The sequence below is a fragment of the Ranitomeya imitator genome, chromosome 7, assembly GCF_032444005.1.
Source record: "Ranitomeya imitator isolate aRanImi1 chromosome 7, aRanImi1.pri, whole genome shotgun sequence".
In the NCBI taxonomy this organism is placed as follows: Eukaryota; Metazoa; Chordata; class Amphibia; order Anura; family Dendrobatidae; genus Ranitomeya; species Ranitomeya imitator.
The window spans coordinates 221,968,090-221,983,614 of NC_091288.1; the positions used below are offsets into that span (position 1 = coordinate 221,968,090).

Genomic DNA, 15,525 nt, shown 5'->3' on the forward strand with positions numbered 1-15,525 from the left:
GATGAACCCCAAAAATGAAACTTTCTGCACACCGAAGAGACACTTTGATCCCTTCACGAACAAGGAATTAGCACGCAGTACCTGGAAAACCATTCTGACTTGCTTCACATGAGACTCCCAATCATCTGAGAAGATCAAAATGTCATCCAAGTAAACAATCAAGAATTTATCCAGATACTCACGGAAAATGTCATGCATAAAAGACTGAAAAACAGATGGAGCATTGGCAAGTCCAAACGGCATCACCAGATACTCAAAATGACCCTCGGGCGTATTAAATGCCGTTTTCCATTCATCTCCCTGCCTGATTCTCACCAGATTATACGCACCACGAAGATCAATCTTAGTAAACCAACTAGCCCCCTTAATCCGAGCAAACAAGTCAGAAATCAATGGCAAGGGATACTGAAACTTAACAGTGATCTTATTAAGAAGGCGGTAATCAATACACGGTCTTAGCGAACCATCCTTCTTGGCTACAAAAAAGAACCCTGCTCCCAATGGTGACGACGATGGGCGAATATGTCCCTTCTCCAGGGACTCCTTCACATAACTGCGCATAGCGGTGTGTTCAGGTACGGACAAATTAAATAAACGACCCTTAGGGAATTTACTACCAGGAATCAAATCGATAGCACAATCACAATTCCTATGCGGAGGAAGGGCATCAGACTTGGACTCTTCAAATACATCCTGAAAGTCCGACAAGAACTCTGGGATGTCAGAAGGAATGGATGACGAAATAGACAAAAATGGAACATCACCATGTACTCCCTGACAACCCCAGCTGGTTACCGACATAGAGTTCCAATCCAATACTGGATTATGGGTTTGTAGCCATGGCAACCCCAACACGACCACATCATGCAAATTATGCAGTACCAGAAAGCGAATAACTTCCTGATGTGCAGGAGCCATGCACATGGTCAGCTGGGCCCAGTACTGAGGCTTATTCTTGGCCAGAGGTGTAGCATCAATTCCTCTCAACGGAATAGGACACCGCAAAGGCTCCAAGAAAAATCCACAACGTTTAGCATAATCCAAATCCATCAGATTCAGGGCAGCGCCTGAATCCACAAACGCCATGACAGAATATGATGACAAAGAGCACATTAAGGTAATGGACAAAAGGAATTTGGACTGTACAGTACCAATAACGGCAGAGCTATCGAACCGCCTAGTGCGTTTAGGACAATTAGAAATAGCATGAGTAGAATCACCACAATAGAAACACAGTCTGTTCAGACGTCTGTGTTCGTGCCGTTCTACTTTAGTCATAGTCCTGTCGCACTGCATAGGCTCAGGCTTACTCTCAGACAATACCGCCAGATGGTGCACAGATTTACGCTCGCGCAAGCGACGACCGATCTGAATGGCCAAGGACATAGACTCATTCAAACCAGCAGGCATAGGAAATCCCACCATTACATCCTTAAGAGCTTCAGAGAGACCCTTTCTGAACAAAGCCGCTAGTGCAGATTCATTCCACAGAGTGAGTACTGACCATTTTCTAAATTTCTGACAATATACTTCTACATCATCCTGACCCTGGCATAAAGCCAGCAGATTTTTCTCAGCTTGATTCACTGAATTAGGCTCATCGTAAAGCAATCCCAGCGCCTGGAAAAATGCATCAACATTACTCAATGCAGAATCTCCTGGTGCAAGAGAAAACGCCCAGTCCTGTGGGTCGCCGCGCAAAAAAGAAATAATAATCAAAACCTGTTGAATAGGATTACCAGAAGAATGAGGTTTCAAGGCCAAAAATAGCTTACAATTATTTCTGAAGCTCAGGAACTTAGTTCTGTCACCAAAAAACAAATCAGGAATCGGAATTCTTGGTTCTAGCATCAATTTCTGATCAATAGTATCTTGAATCTTTTGTACATTTACAACGAGATTATCCATTGAGGAGCACAGAGCCTGAATATCCATGTCCACAGCTGTGTCCTGAAGCACTCTAATGTCTAGGGGAAAAAAAAGACTGAAGACAGAGCTAAGAAAAAAAAATGATGTCAGGATTTCTTTTTTCCCTCTATTGGAAATCATTGGTGGGGCTCCTTGTACTGTTATGGCTGGCAATCAGGCAACACAGCGTGCAGTAATCAGCGCACATACAGAGATCTGGCAATAACCCAAAACAATAGGACGAGCTCTGAGACGTGGAATCTCTGTAGACTGCAGTACCTGATCTATCCTCACACAACTGGAAGCAGCAGTGGATTGCGCCTATCAACTACCTATGCAACTCGGCACTGCCTGAGGAGCTGACTAGCCTGAAGATAGAAATACAAGCCTGACTTACCTCAGAGAAATACCCCAAAGGAATAGGCAGCCCCCCACATATAATGACTGTTAGCAAGATGAAAAGACAAACGTAGGAATGAAATAGATTCAGCAAAGTGAGGCCCGATATTCTAGACAGAGCGAGGATAGCAAAGAGAACTATGCAGTCTACAAAAAACCCTAAAACGAAAACCACGCAAAGGGGCAAAAAGACCCACCGTGCCGAACTAACAGCACGGCGGTGCACCCCTTTGCTTCTCAGAGCTTCCAGCAAAAGTTAATAGCAAGCTGGACAGAAAAAACAGAAAACAAACTAGAAGCACTTATCTAGCAGAGCAGCAGGCCCAAGGAAAGATGCAGTAGCTCAGATCCAACACTGGAACATTGACAAGGAGCAAGGAAGACAGACTCAGGTGGAGCTAAATAGCAAGGCAGCCAACGAGCTCACCAAAACACCTGAGGGAGGAAGCCCAGAGACTGCAATACCACTTGTGACCACAGAAGTGAACTCAGCCACAGAATTCACAACATGTAGCACTATTTCTCTGATCTGGGTGTCTGTGGCCCTATTACTCTGATCTGGCTATCTGTGGCCCTATTTCTCTGATCTGGGGGTCTGGGGCCCTATTTCTCGGATCTGGGGGTCTGGGGCCCTATTTCTCTGATCTGGGTGGTCTGTGGCCCTATTACTCTGATCTGGGTGTCTGTGGCCCCTCACCTGAATATGAGGATGGGAACAATGAAGTCGGAGAAGTTTGGGTTCCCTTCGGCATCTTCCAGTCTGGTCATCATATCTTTGTAGTCTTTCATCCACTCCACCTTCTCACCAATGGGGAGGAAGTTTCCTGTAGGAAAACATAAATGCTCCAGATTATGTAATTTCTGCTCACATATACACTGAGGTTTGCTGGATGTTCCTCTGTCCAGGTTGCCTCTTCCTCCTCCTCCTCCTCATTCCCTACCACCTCCTCGTCCGATCACAGCAAGACCTGCACCACTAAACTGAGCCCAGCCAGTGGAAAATACAGCCGCTGTTCTGAAACTCCTCTGTTTGGAGGACAAACCCCACACCGCGCAGGAGCTGTGGATGGGGATCAAACAGCAGACAGATGAGTGCTTGGTGCCAGGCATTGTGTTGTGCGATAACGGGAAAAATCTCTTAGCAGCTCTGAGCCTGTGTGACGCACATCCCGTGCCTGGTACATGTGGTAAACTTGGTTATGCAAAGTTTCCTGAAAAACTACCCACACATGTCAGAGCTGCTGCTGAAAGTACGGGCTGTGTGCGCGTTTTCGGTGTTCTCCCCATGATGCTGCTTCTCTCCTGTCTGTACTGGTCTCACAGTATAAAAAAGATTCAATGTAATAGTATTTTTATATTAGCACAAATTCACCGTAGAACCTCGTACTTTATTTTAAATTACTTAATTTAAAAATCAATTATTAGTAAAGTGTAAAAATAATACACAACCACCACCCAAGTATCATATAGACCAGGGGTCCCCAACTCCAGGCCTCGAGGGCCGCCAACAGTGCAGGTTTTCAGGATTTCCTTAGTATTGCATCGGTGGTAATGTGATCATCTGCACAGGTGAAGATTCCAACCCCTGTGCAATACTAAGGAAATCCTGAAAACCTGCACTGTTGGCGGCCCTCGAGGCCTGGAGTTGGGGACCACTGATATAGACACTTGTAAAAGATATCATAGGGAGGTGCATATCACTAATGAAAAAGCTGAACGACCCTACCTACCAGCGGAGGTTGGCACCCTATAACGTGGGCGATGGCGCCCCTCGCTCGTCGATGACTCACCCTGCATTACTATTCATTTCTATGCCTGCTGGAAAAAAAACTGATTACGCGATGATAGATGAGGTGGTGGCACAGGAGGAAGAGGAGCAGTGCCAGTTTACACCGTTAACAGGTGTGCCATCCACACATGGCTTGGAGGGTGGGTTACTGTCCCAACAGCGGCCAGGTATACAACTGTACAGCCAGGGGACAGTTTGGGAGGATGAGGAGGAACCGTGTTCACAGCAGGGTGGTACTCAAAGCAGCTCATGTGCATCACTGGAGCATGGCTGGGGGATATAGAGGACCTAGACCTAGGATCCCCGCTACAAGGATAACATACCATCTTTACTTCTCTCATTAGAGCGGGATTGCAAAATGCGTGAATTCAAGCGCATGCTGGTAGACGCACTACTTACGGTGTTCCAATCTGACAGCAGTGGTTCACTGTAAGGCCGGGGTCAGACATGTGAGAAACTCGCACGAGTCTCTCACATCAACACCCGGCACTGACGCAGACACTTGGACCGGGGTGTGCGGCTGCATATGCAGCGCCCCAGGGTCCTGGTCGTTGCAGTAATATCATTCTCCTCTAGGGGGGAGTGATATTACGTTTTGAGGCAAAGAACAACAACCAAATCCAGGTATCACAAACATGCAACACATTTCGCACTCCAGGCCACCAGGAGGAGCTATGCTCCTATTTATTAGGGCACTTCTCAAACTTAGGTAAAACTGGTTGCCTGGATAGGAAGTTAGACAGTTGCTGGCTGAGCTTTGCTCAGGTGGTTGGTCCTCAACAGGGGTGAGATGCTGTCAGAGACAGAGACAGAAGGACACTTAAGGAGAACTGTATTGTAGAGAGGGTGAAGAAGTCGTTGCAAAGGAGTGGATATCAGAGGAGTTCTGCCCTACACAGGCTGCCTCCTTCTGAGGCGCAAGATCCCGGTAGCCAGAACACCGAGGGAGCAACAGTCCTTTATGCCTTGCTCCAGAGACCAGCAGGACAGCTAATTTCGCATTACCTGTCCGCCTCTATACCCAGGAAGCAAGGTGGCACCCCTTAAAGGCTGGGGCATGATAGAATCCCTGTATAAAGCCTCAAGCCACCGGTCATACGGGTTTGTCCTATCCGGGGGACAGGAGAGAGAGACATAACATCTACAACATCTGCCAGGACCTTATGAGACGCTTAGCCGTAAGGTACTACAACACCACGGTGCTAGAGGAAGGCTACTGATTTCTACCTGGACAAGGGGACTCTGGATTTGCCTCCAAACCGGCCGGACTCTGCCTGCCCTGTGGTCTGGTGCTCTGGACTGTGGATGCTGAAGTCTTCAGTAAAAGGTAAAGAGACTGCAACCCTTGTGTCCTCGTTCTTCACTGCGCCTCTCACCATCCACCATCTACACACTGGGAAGCCCTGGGGACATACTTCACCTGTGGGAAGGTTTACCATCTAGCTGCCATAACATCACCCCAGTGGACCCCTTAAAGCAGCGTCGGTCACCCTGACCGAATACCACAGGTGGCGTCATGAACATTCCCCTTTAAAGAACTTTCCCTTTTACACGGACATCCCAGGGCCACGGACCGGGTTAGCCACTGTGACATCCCCGTGTGAACCGAAGGACCTGGTACGAGTATCCCCTTGCCCTTGGGGGCGCTCCACATGTATTTCTTAGCAGCTGAACGCTCCAGTCAGAGTGCCGGCGACAGTGCCGGTATTGATGCGAGAGACTCGTTCAAGTTTCTCCCATGTTTGACCCCGGCCTAAGAAGTAGAGATAAGAAGTCGCTAACACAGCTTGTGCATCAGCAACACCTCAGAAGCCAGGGTTAGAATAGACGAAAATACGCAAAACTTTCTCAACATGCCACATCCTGCACCACTATTTGGTACAGTTCGTATTAGCAGCGTTACAACAACATGGTGGAAGAGTACCTGTCCACACATTTCCACATACTAACTGAAGGGTCTGCCCCATTTGACTTCTGGGTCTCCAGATTGGACACATGGTTTGAGCTTGCCCTTTATGCCTCAGAGGCGCTGGCCTGCCGTGCGTAAGTATACTGTTGGAACGTTTGTTTAGGACTGAAGGGGATGTGATCACTGACAGGCACATATGCCTGTCCACAGCCAGCACGGGGAAGCTAATATTCATTAAAATGAACCAGGCGTGGACCCCACTGGACTTGTCGGCACCTTTGGCTGACTAGGCAACTTTACCGGCCGCACCCAGTCATTGTTCAAATCCTTTTGCTATTCATTTAATTTGGGTGCCCAGCCCCCCCTAAAAAACAAACAAACACAAAAACAGTGTTGGATTATCTTCCCTTACATCCTTCATCTACATTACCACGTCCACCTCCTCCAGTTGGACCTCCGCCCTGGTCACAGATAGAATAAAAAAAACCAAAAAACTGTCAATGACCAGGGAGCCGAGATTCAACTGGAGGAGGTGGATGAGGCAATGTAGATGAAAGATACAAGGGAGAAGTAATCAAACACCATAGCTCCCAACCGTCCCTCATTGTGCGGGACTGTCCCGGTTTTGAGCCTTTGCCCTGCTGTCCAGCACGGGACGCTCTGCATCACGCAGACAGCAGGAAAACCAGCCGACACGCCCCCTGGTGTAAAGCCACGCCCCTTACCCTTTCGTACCTATTCAGTGCAGTACGTATCAGCCGGTCATCCCTGCACCACAGAGCCTTACAGCAGGGGTGTCAAACAGCATTCCTCGAGGGCCTCAACCCATGCGTGTTTTCAAGATTTCCTTAGCATTGCACAAGGTGCTGGAATCATGATGTGTGTAGGTGATTAAATTATCACCTGTGCAGTACAAGGAAATCCTGAAAACATGACCTGTTTGCAGCCCTTGAGGAATGCAGTTTGACACCCCTGCCTTACACCACATATTGGCTGCCTGCTTTGTGCGCACACAGGACCTGTGATGAGGTCACAGGAGGGGAGGAGCAGGGGTCACATGATCGGGACCTCCGTGGATTGCAGGACTCGGCTGTGTGCTGGTTGCCAACTTGCCACATGGTGCTGCTGGATGATGTAAGTAATGCCTTGTGTGGGGTCAGGAGGTGCACAGTGTGGATGTAGCAGAGCCATGTGTGTACGAGGTGTACGGAGCGGAGCCGTGTGTGTACCAGGTGTACGGAGCGGAGCCGTGTGTGTACGAGGTGTATTGAGCGGAGCCGTCTGTGTATGAGGTGTATGGAGCGGAGCCGTGTGTGCGAGGTGTATGGAGTGGAGCCGTGTGTGCGAGGTATATGGAGCGGAGCCGTGTGTGTATGAGGTGTACAGAGCGGAGCCATGTGTGGGCGAGGTGTATGGAGGGGAGCTGAATGTGTACGAGGTGTATGGAGCGGAGCTGAATGTGTACGAGGTGTATGGAGTGGATCCGTGTGTGTATGAGGTGTATGGAGCGGAGCTAAATGTGTATGAGGTGTATGGAGCGGAGCCGCGTGTGTACGAGGTGTATGGAGTGGAGCGCATGTGTACGGAGCGGAGCTGTGTGTGCAAAGTGTACGGAGCGCAGCCGTGTGTGTAGGAGTAGCTATTTGCAGCCAATATACAGTATGGAGCATCATGTGCAGTTATTATACAGTATGGAGAATCATGTGTGGACATTATACAGTATGGAGCATCATGTGCAGTCATTATACAGTATGGAGCATCATGTGTGGTCATTATACAGTATGGAGCATCATGTGGGGCCATTATACAGTATGGAGCATTGTGTGCGGTCATTATACAGTATGGAGCATCGTGTGCGGTCATTATACAGTATGGAGCATTGAGGGGCCATTATACAGTATGGAGCATCATGTGTGGACATTATACAGTATGGAGCATCATGTGTGGCCATTATGCAGTATGGAGCATCATGTGTGGCCATTATACAGTATGGAGCATTGTGTGCGGTCATTATACAGTATGGAGCATCGTGTGCGGTCATTATACAGTATGGAGCATTGAGGGGCCATTATACAGTATGGAGCATCATGTGTGGACATTATACAGTACGGAGCATCATGTGTGGCCATTATACAGTATGGAGCATCATGTGTGGCGATTATACAGTATGGAGCATCATGTGTGGCGATTATACAGTATGGAGCATCATGTGGGGCCATTATACAGTATGGAGCATCATGTGTGGCCATTATCCAGTATGGAGCACTGTGTGGCCATTATACAGTATGGAGCATCATGTGGAGTCATTATACAGTATGGAGCATCATGTGTGGCCATTATATAGTATTGAGCATTAGGGTTGAGCGAAACGGATCGTTCATTTTCAAAAGTCACCGACTTTTGGCAAAGTTGGGTTTCATGAAACCCGACCCGACCCCTGTGTGGGGTCGGCCATGCGGTATGCGACTTTCGCACCAAAGTCGCGTTTCAATGACGCTAAAAGCGCCATTTCTCAGCCAATGAAGGTGGACGCAGAGTGTGGGCAGCGTGATGACATAGGTCCTGGTCCCCACCATCTTACAGAAGGGCATTGCAGTGATTGGCTTGCTGTCTGCGGCGTCACAGGGGCTATAAAGAGGCGTTCCCGCCGACCGCCATCTTACTGCTGCTGATCTGAGCATAGGGAGTGGTTGCTGCCGCTTCGTCAGAATCAGGGATAGCGTTAGGCAGGGTCCATTAACCCCCAAACCGCTTGTGCTGTAGCGATTTCCACTGTCCAACACCACCTTTTGTTTGCAGGGACAGTGGAAGCTACATTTTTTTTTCCTCAGCGCTGTAGCTCATTGGGCTGCCCTAGAAGGCTCCCTGATAGCTGCATTGCTGTGTGTACGCCGCTGTGCAAACCAACAGCTTTTTTCAAAGCACAAATCCTGTTGTTCCTTCCTTTCTGCACAGCTATCTTTTTTCTTTGTCCACACTTTTTATTTAATTTGTGCATCAGTCCACTCCTTATTGCTGCCTGCCATACCTGGCTGAGATTACTGCAGGGAGATAGTAATTGTAGGACAGTCCCTTTTTTTTTTTTTTTTTTTAATTCTCCCTAAAAAAATAAGTTGTGGGAGATTAAGATTGGCATTTCTGCTAGAGTGCCATACCTGTGTGTGCCATCTCTCTCAAATAGTGGGCCATAGAAAGCCTTTTTTTTTTTTAATTTGGTTTCTAAATTCTCCCTGAAAAAATAAAAAAAACAGTGGGAGATTAATATTGGCCTTTCTGCTTGTGTGCCAGTCCTGACTCCTGAGTGTGCCATCTCTCTCAAATAGTGGGCCATAGAAAGCCTATTTATTTTTTATTTTTTTAAATTTGGTTTCTAAATTCTCCCTGAAAAAATAAAAAAAAACAGTGGGAGATTAATATTGGCCTTTCTGCTTGTGTGCCAGTCCTGAGTGTGTCATCTCTCTCAAATAGTGGGCCATAGAAAGCCTATTTATTTTTTATTTTTTTAAATTTGGTTTCTAAATTCTCCCTGAAAAAATAAAAAAAAAACAGTAGGAGATTAATATTTGCCTTTGGGCTTGTGTGCCAGTCCTGAGTGTGCCATCTCTCTCAAATAGTGGGCCATAGAAAGCCTATTTATTTTTATTTTTTTTAATTTGGTTTCTAAATTCTCCCTGAAAAAATAAAAAAAAACAGTGGGAGATTAATATTGGCCTTTCTGCTTGTGTGCCAGTCCTGACTCCTGAGTGTGCCATCTCTCTCAAATAGTGGGCCATAGAAAGCCTATTTATTTTTATTTTTTTTAAATTTGGTTTCTAAATTCTCCCTGAAAAAATAAAAAAAAACAGTGGGAGATTAATATTGGCCTTTCTGCTTGTGTGCCAGTCCTGAGTGTGTCATCTCTCTCAAATAGTGGGCCATAGAAAGCCTATTTATTTTTTATTTTTTTAAATTTGGTTTCTAAATTCTCCCTGAAAAAATAAAAAAAAAACAGTAGGAGATTAATATTTGCCTTTGGGCTTGTGTGCCAGTCCTGAGTGTGCCATCTCTCTCAAATAGTGGGCCATAGAAAGCCTATTTATTTTTATTTTTTTTAATTTGGTTTCTAAATTCTCCCTGAAAAAATAAAAAAAACAGTGGGAGATTAATATTGGCCTTTCTGCTTGTGTGCCAGTCCTGACTCCTGAGTGTGCCATCTCTCTCAAATAGTGGGCCATAGAAAGCCTATTTTTTTTTTTAAATTTGGTTTCTAAACTCTCCCTGAAAAAATAAAAAAAAGCAGTGGGAGATTAATATTGGCCTTTCTGCTTGTATGCCAGTCCTGAGTGTGCCATCTCTCTCAAATAGTGGGCCATAGAAAGCTTATTTATTTATTTTTTTTAAATTTGGTCTCTAAATTCTCCCTGAAAAAATAAAAAAAACAGTGGGAGATTAATATTGGCCTTTCTGCTTGTGTACCAGTCCTGACTCCTGAGTGTGCCATCTCTCTCAAATAGTGGGCCATAGAAATCCTATTTATTTTTTTAAATTTGGTTTCTAAATTCTCCCTGAAAAAATAACAAAAAACAGTGGGAGATTAATATTGGCCTTTCTGCTTGTGTGCAAGTCCTGAGTGTGCCATCTCTCTCAAATAGTGAGCCATAGAAAGCCTATTTTTTTTTTATTTGGTTTATAAATTCTCCATGACAAAAAATAAACAGTGGGAGATTAATATTGGCCTTTGTGCAAGTCGTGTGTGCCATCTCTCAGAAATAGTGGGCCACAGAAAGCCTAGTGCCTGCTTTGGGTTATTAAATTCTCCCTGAAAAAAAAAGAAACAGTGGGAGATTAATATTGGCATTTGTGCTTGAGTGCCAGTCCTGAGTGTGTGGCATCTCTCTCATTTGGTGCCACAGAAAACCGAGTGTGTAACATCGTGCCTGATTTTCCTTGCGGTCTCACCCACCTATAAAGGGATATCTAAATCATACAGAAGTTAGAGTTCACCTTGTAAGTTGTTTGACAGTAACAAATACCGTTACTTTGGTGACGTTTTTAAAACAATGAGGAAGTCTGGTGGAAGAGGTCGTGGCCGTGGGCGTTCATTGCCAGCTGGTAATGATGGTAGTGGTAGTACTAGTGGAGCATCAGGTGGTCGTGGCAAAAACAATGTAGGACCTAAGTCTCGAGCTGTGGAGCCACGTTCGTCGTCTGGCTACACAAGGCCTCGAACGCTCCCTTTTTTGGGAGTAGGAAAACCGCTTTTAAAGCCGGAGGAGCAAGAGCAAGTTTTGGCTTACCTTGCTGACTCAGCCTCTAGCTCTTTTGCCTCCTCTTCTGAAACTGGTAAATGTAAAAGCAGCGCGTCGTTAGTGGATGTTCACGGTCAGGGACAAGTCGCTTCCTTGTCCTCTTCAGCAAAAACAACAACAGAGAAGGATGCAGCAGGCGACACAACGGGTTACTCCATGGAGCTCTTTACACATACCGTTCCTGGCTTAGAAAGTGAAACAGTTAACAGGCCATGCCCATTACAAGTTGAATTTGACATGGAGTGCACAGCCACAGCCAGACTACTATGCTGTTCCTTTGACTCAGACCACAACATTGCCCTCGCAGAGTACTGATCCAGAATCAGACCCTGATGAGACTATGGTGCCCCGTCACGAACGCTATACCACCGACTTACACGGTGACACAGACGAAGTTGCACACGAGATAGAAGAGGAGGTTATAGATGACCCAGTTGTTGACCCCGATTGGCAGCCATTGGGGGAACAGGGTGCAGGCGGCAGTAGTTCTGAAGCGGAGGAGGAGGGGCCGCAGCAGGCATCAACATCACAACAGGTTCCATCTGCCGGGCCCGTATCTGGCCCAAAACGTGTGGCAAAGCCAAAACCTGTTGGAGGACAGCGTGGCCATCCGGTTAAAGCTCAGTCTGCAATGCCTGAAAAGGGATCCGATGCTAGAAAGAGTGCAGTCTGGCATTTTTTTAAACAACATCCAATTGATCAGCGCAAAGTCATCTGTCAAAAATGTTCTGCACCACCTGCAGTATCTGTGCAGGTTTCTTTGCCAGGCCAAAGCAGTCAGGGTCAGGGAATCACCAGTTTTGTAGTAGGAAACACTGCATCTAGGCCATCGGCGGCAACAATACCGTCTCCAACCGTCTCTCAGTCTGCCATGTCCACCGGCACCCCCGCTAGTTCCACGATCTCCAGCTCTCCAGTCCAGCTCACCCTACATGAGACTCTGGTTAGAAAAAGGAAGTACTTATCCTCGCATCCGCGTACACAGGGTTTGAACGCCCACATAGCTAGACTAATCTCGTTAGAGATGATGCCCTACCAGTTAGTTTAAAGCGAAGCTTTCAAAGCCCTGATGGACTACGCTGTACCACGCTACGAGCTACCCAGTCGACACTTCTTTTCGAGAAAAACCATCCAAGCCCTCCACCAGCATGTTAAAGAGCATCGTCCATGCACTCAGGCAATCTGTGAGTACAAAGGTGCACCTGACAACAGATGCATGGACCAGTAGGCATGGCCAGGGACGGTACGTGTCCATCACGGCACACTGGGTGAATGTGGTGGATGCAGGGTCCACAGGGGACAGCAATTTTGGGACAGTTCTGCCTAGCCCACGGTCTAGGAAACAGTTGGCTGTAGCCGTTCGCACCCCCTCCTCCTCCTCCTCATCCTCCTGCAGAAGCGAGAGCTCGTCCACAGACCGCAGTCGCCCAACCACTCCATCCGCAGCTGCCACTGTTGCACACCAGTTGTCCCATTATGGGGCAGCTACTGGCAAGCGTCAGCAGGCTGTATTGGCTATGAAGTGTTTGGGCGACAACAGACACACCGCAGAAAGAAACGCAGTCGTGGCTGGGCACTGTAGATCTTGAGGCAGGCAAGGTAGTGAGTGATAACGGAAGGAATTTCATGGCTGCCATCTCCCTTTCCCAACTGAAACACATTCCTTGCCTGGCTCACACCTTAAACCTGGTGGTGCAGTGCTTCCTGAAAAGTTATCCGGGGTTATCCGACCTGCTCCTCAAAGTGCGCGGACTTTGCTCACATATCCGCCGTTCACCCGTACACTCCAGCCGTATGCAGACCTATCAGCGGTCTTTGAACCTTCCCCAGCATCGCCTAATCATAGACGTTGCAACCAGGTGGAACTCAACACTGCACATGCTTCAGAGACTGTGCGAACAGAGGCGTGCTGTTATGTATTTGTGGGAGGATACACATACACGGGCAGGCAGTAGGATGGCAGACATGGAGTTGTCAGGTGTGCAGTGGTCGAAGATACAAGACATGTGTCAAGTCCTTCAGTGTTTTGAGGAATGCACATGGCTGGTTAGTGCAGACAACGCAATAATCAGCATGAGCATCCCCCTAATGTGTCTGCTGATGCAAAGTTTGACGCACATAAAAGGAGCAGGCGTCTGCAGCAGAGGAAGAGGAAAGCCTTGATGACAGTCAGCCATTGTCTGGTCAGGGCAGTGTACAGGACGAGGTAGCGGGCGAACAGGAGGAGGAGGAGGATGAGGAGGATGATGGGGATGAGTATTTTTTTAATGAGGAAGCTTTGCCGGGGCCACTGGAAATTGGTGGCGTGGCAAGGCCGGGTTCTGGTTTTTTGAGGGACACAAGTGACGTAGATTTGCCTGAAACTGCCCCTCAACCCCGCACAACCGCAGATTTGACAACTGGAACTTTGGCCCACATGGCGGATTATGCCTTACGTATCCTCAAAAGGGACACACGCATTACTAAAATGATGAATGATGACGATTACTGGTTGGCCTGCCTCCTTGATCCTCGCTATAAAGGCAAATTGCAAAATATTATGCCACATGAGAACTTGGAACTAATATTAGCAACCAAACAATCAACTCTTGTTGACCATTTGCTTCAGGCATTCCCAGCACACAGCGCCGGTGATCGTTCTAACACGAGCTGCAGGGGCCAGCAGACCAGAGGTGTTAGAGGTGCACAAATCAGAAGTGGCGTTGGACAGAGGGGTTTTCTGACCAGGTTGTGGAGTGATTTTGCTATGACCGCAGACAGGACAGGTACTGCAGCATCAATTCAAAGTGACAGGAGACAACATTTGTCCAGTATGGTTACTAACTATTTTTCATCCCTTATCGATGTTCTCCCTCAACCATCATTCCCATTTGATTACTGGGCATCCAAATTAGACACCTGGCCAGAATTGGCAGAATATGCATTGCAGGAGCTTGCTTGCCTGGCAGCTAGTGTGCTATCAGAAAGAGTATTCAGTGCTGCAGGTTCAATATTAACCGAAAAAAAGGACTCGTCTGGCTACCCAAAATGTTGATGATCTAACCTTCATTAAAATGAACCACAACTGGATTTCGAATTATTTTGCCCCACCTTGCCCGGCTGACACATAGCTTTCCTATGAAAAGGTCTTGCTTGTGGACTATTCTGACTGAATTTTCCAATCTCGTAATTTGCAGCAGCTGATTGTCTAGCATACGACATGTTTACACCTCCCTAAATGGGCAAACTCCCCCCACGGGGCCGTGGTCTCGCCACTTTGCGCAAGCACCCGTGATAGTGCTGTTTGTCTGAAGAGTTGGGTGTGCCCGCTTTTGGTCGACGGCACTGCCACTGGGTCCCTCATAGTACAATAAAGTGTCTCTGGCGGTGGTGGTGCGCACCCAACGTCAGACACACTGTTGTAACATGAGGGGCCCTGGACCTGTACCGCCGGCCACAAGACAGTTCCCCCCCCCAGCTCAAACATTGCTCTACCACTAGCAAAATTATCTCTCACAGCTCCACCAATGTTTAGTCTATGCGCTGACATCCTTCAATGCCTGGCACTGACAATACCATTGTGTTGACATGTATGATGGTACTTAACATAGTAAGGGGCAGTGTCCTATATTTACACCAGTAAATAATTAGCGCCACATTACTAGGTCTAAAACTCAGTAGAGGAGCCCACCCCTGTACCTAAGTATTGCACCCTTTTGTGTTTTGGTTTTGTTGTAATGCGAGACATTAACATCGATTTATTTTTTGGGACTATTAACTGGCAGACACTCATTACAATCGTCCTCCGCTGACAACACCAATGCTGCCTGTGTACCCCTGCAAGAGAATTCCAAGTGTCTACAGCCCACTTTTGTTATGTTAGGCCTACTACGCCTGTCTGCGGTCCCTCCTTCCACTAGTCGTCCACTGACCAGACCACTGCTGCCCGTGTACCCCTGGAACCAATTTTAAAGTGCCTACAGCCAAATTTTGTTATGTTAGGCCTACTACGCCTGTCTGCGGTCCCTCCTTCCACTAGTCATCCACTGACCAGACCACTGCTGCCCGTGTACCCCTGGAACCAATTTTAAAGTGCCTACAGCCCACTTTTGTTATGTTAGGCCTACTACGCCTGTCTGCGGTCCCTCCTTCCACTAGTCGTCCACTGACCAGACCACTGCTGCCCGTGTACCCCTGGAACCAATTTTAAAGTGCCTACAGCCAAATTTTGTTATGTTAGGCCTACTACGCCT

General features: G+C 47.3%; 1 protein-coding gene across 1 annotated transcript in view; it reads right to left on the reverse strand.

Annotated features, from left to right (window-relative positions):
* LOC138646054 (reticulocyte-binding protein homolog 2b-like) overlaps positions 1-15,525 on the reverse strand; it is an 82,352-nt gene that overhangs the window by 41,451 nt on the left and 25,376 nt on the right. Inside the window, exon 2 of the mRNA XM_069735523.1 lies at positions 3,005-3,131. Coding sequence (XP_069591624.1) covers positions 3,005-3,131 — 127 coding nt within the window. The remainder of the gene's footprint in view (positions 1-3,004; positions 3,132-15,525) is intronic.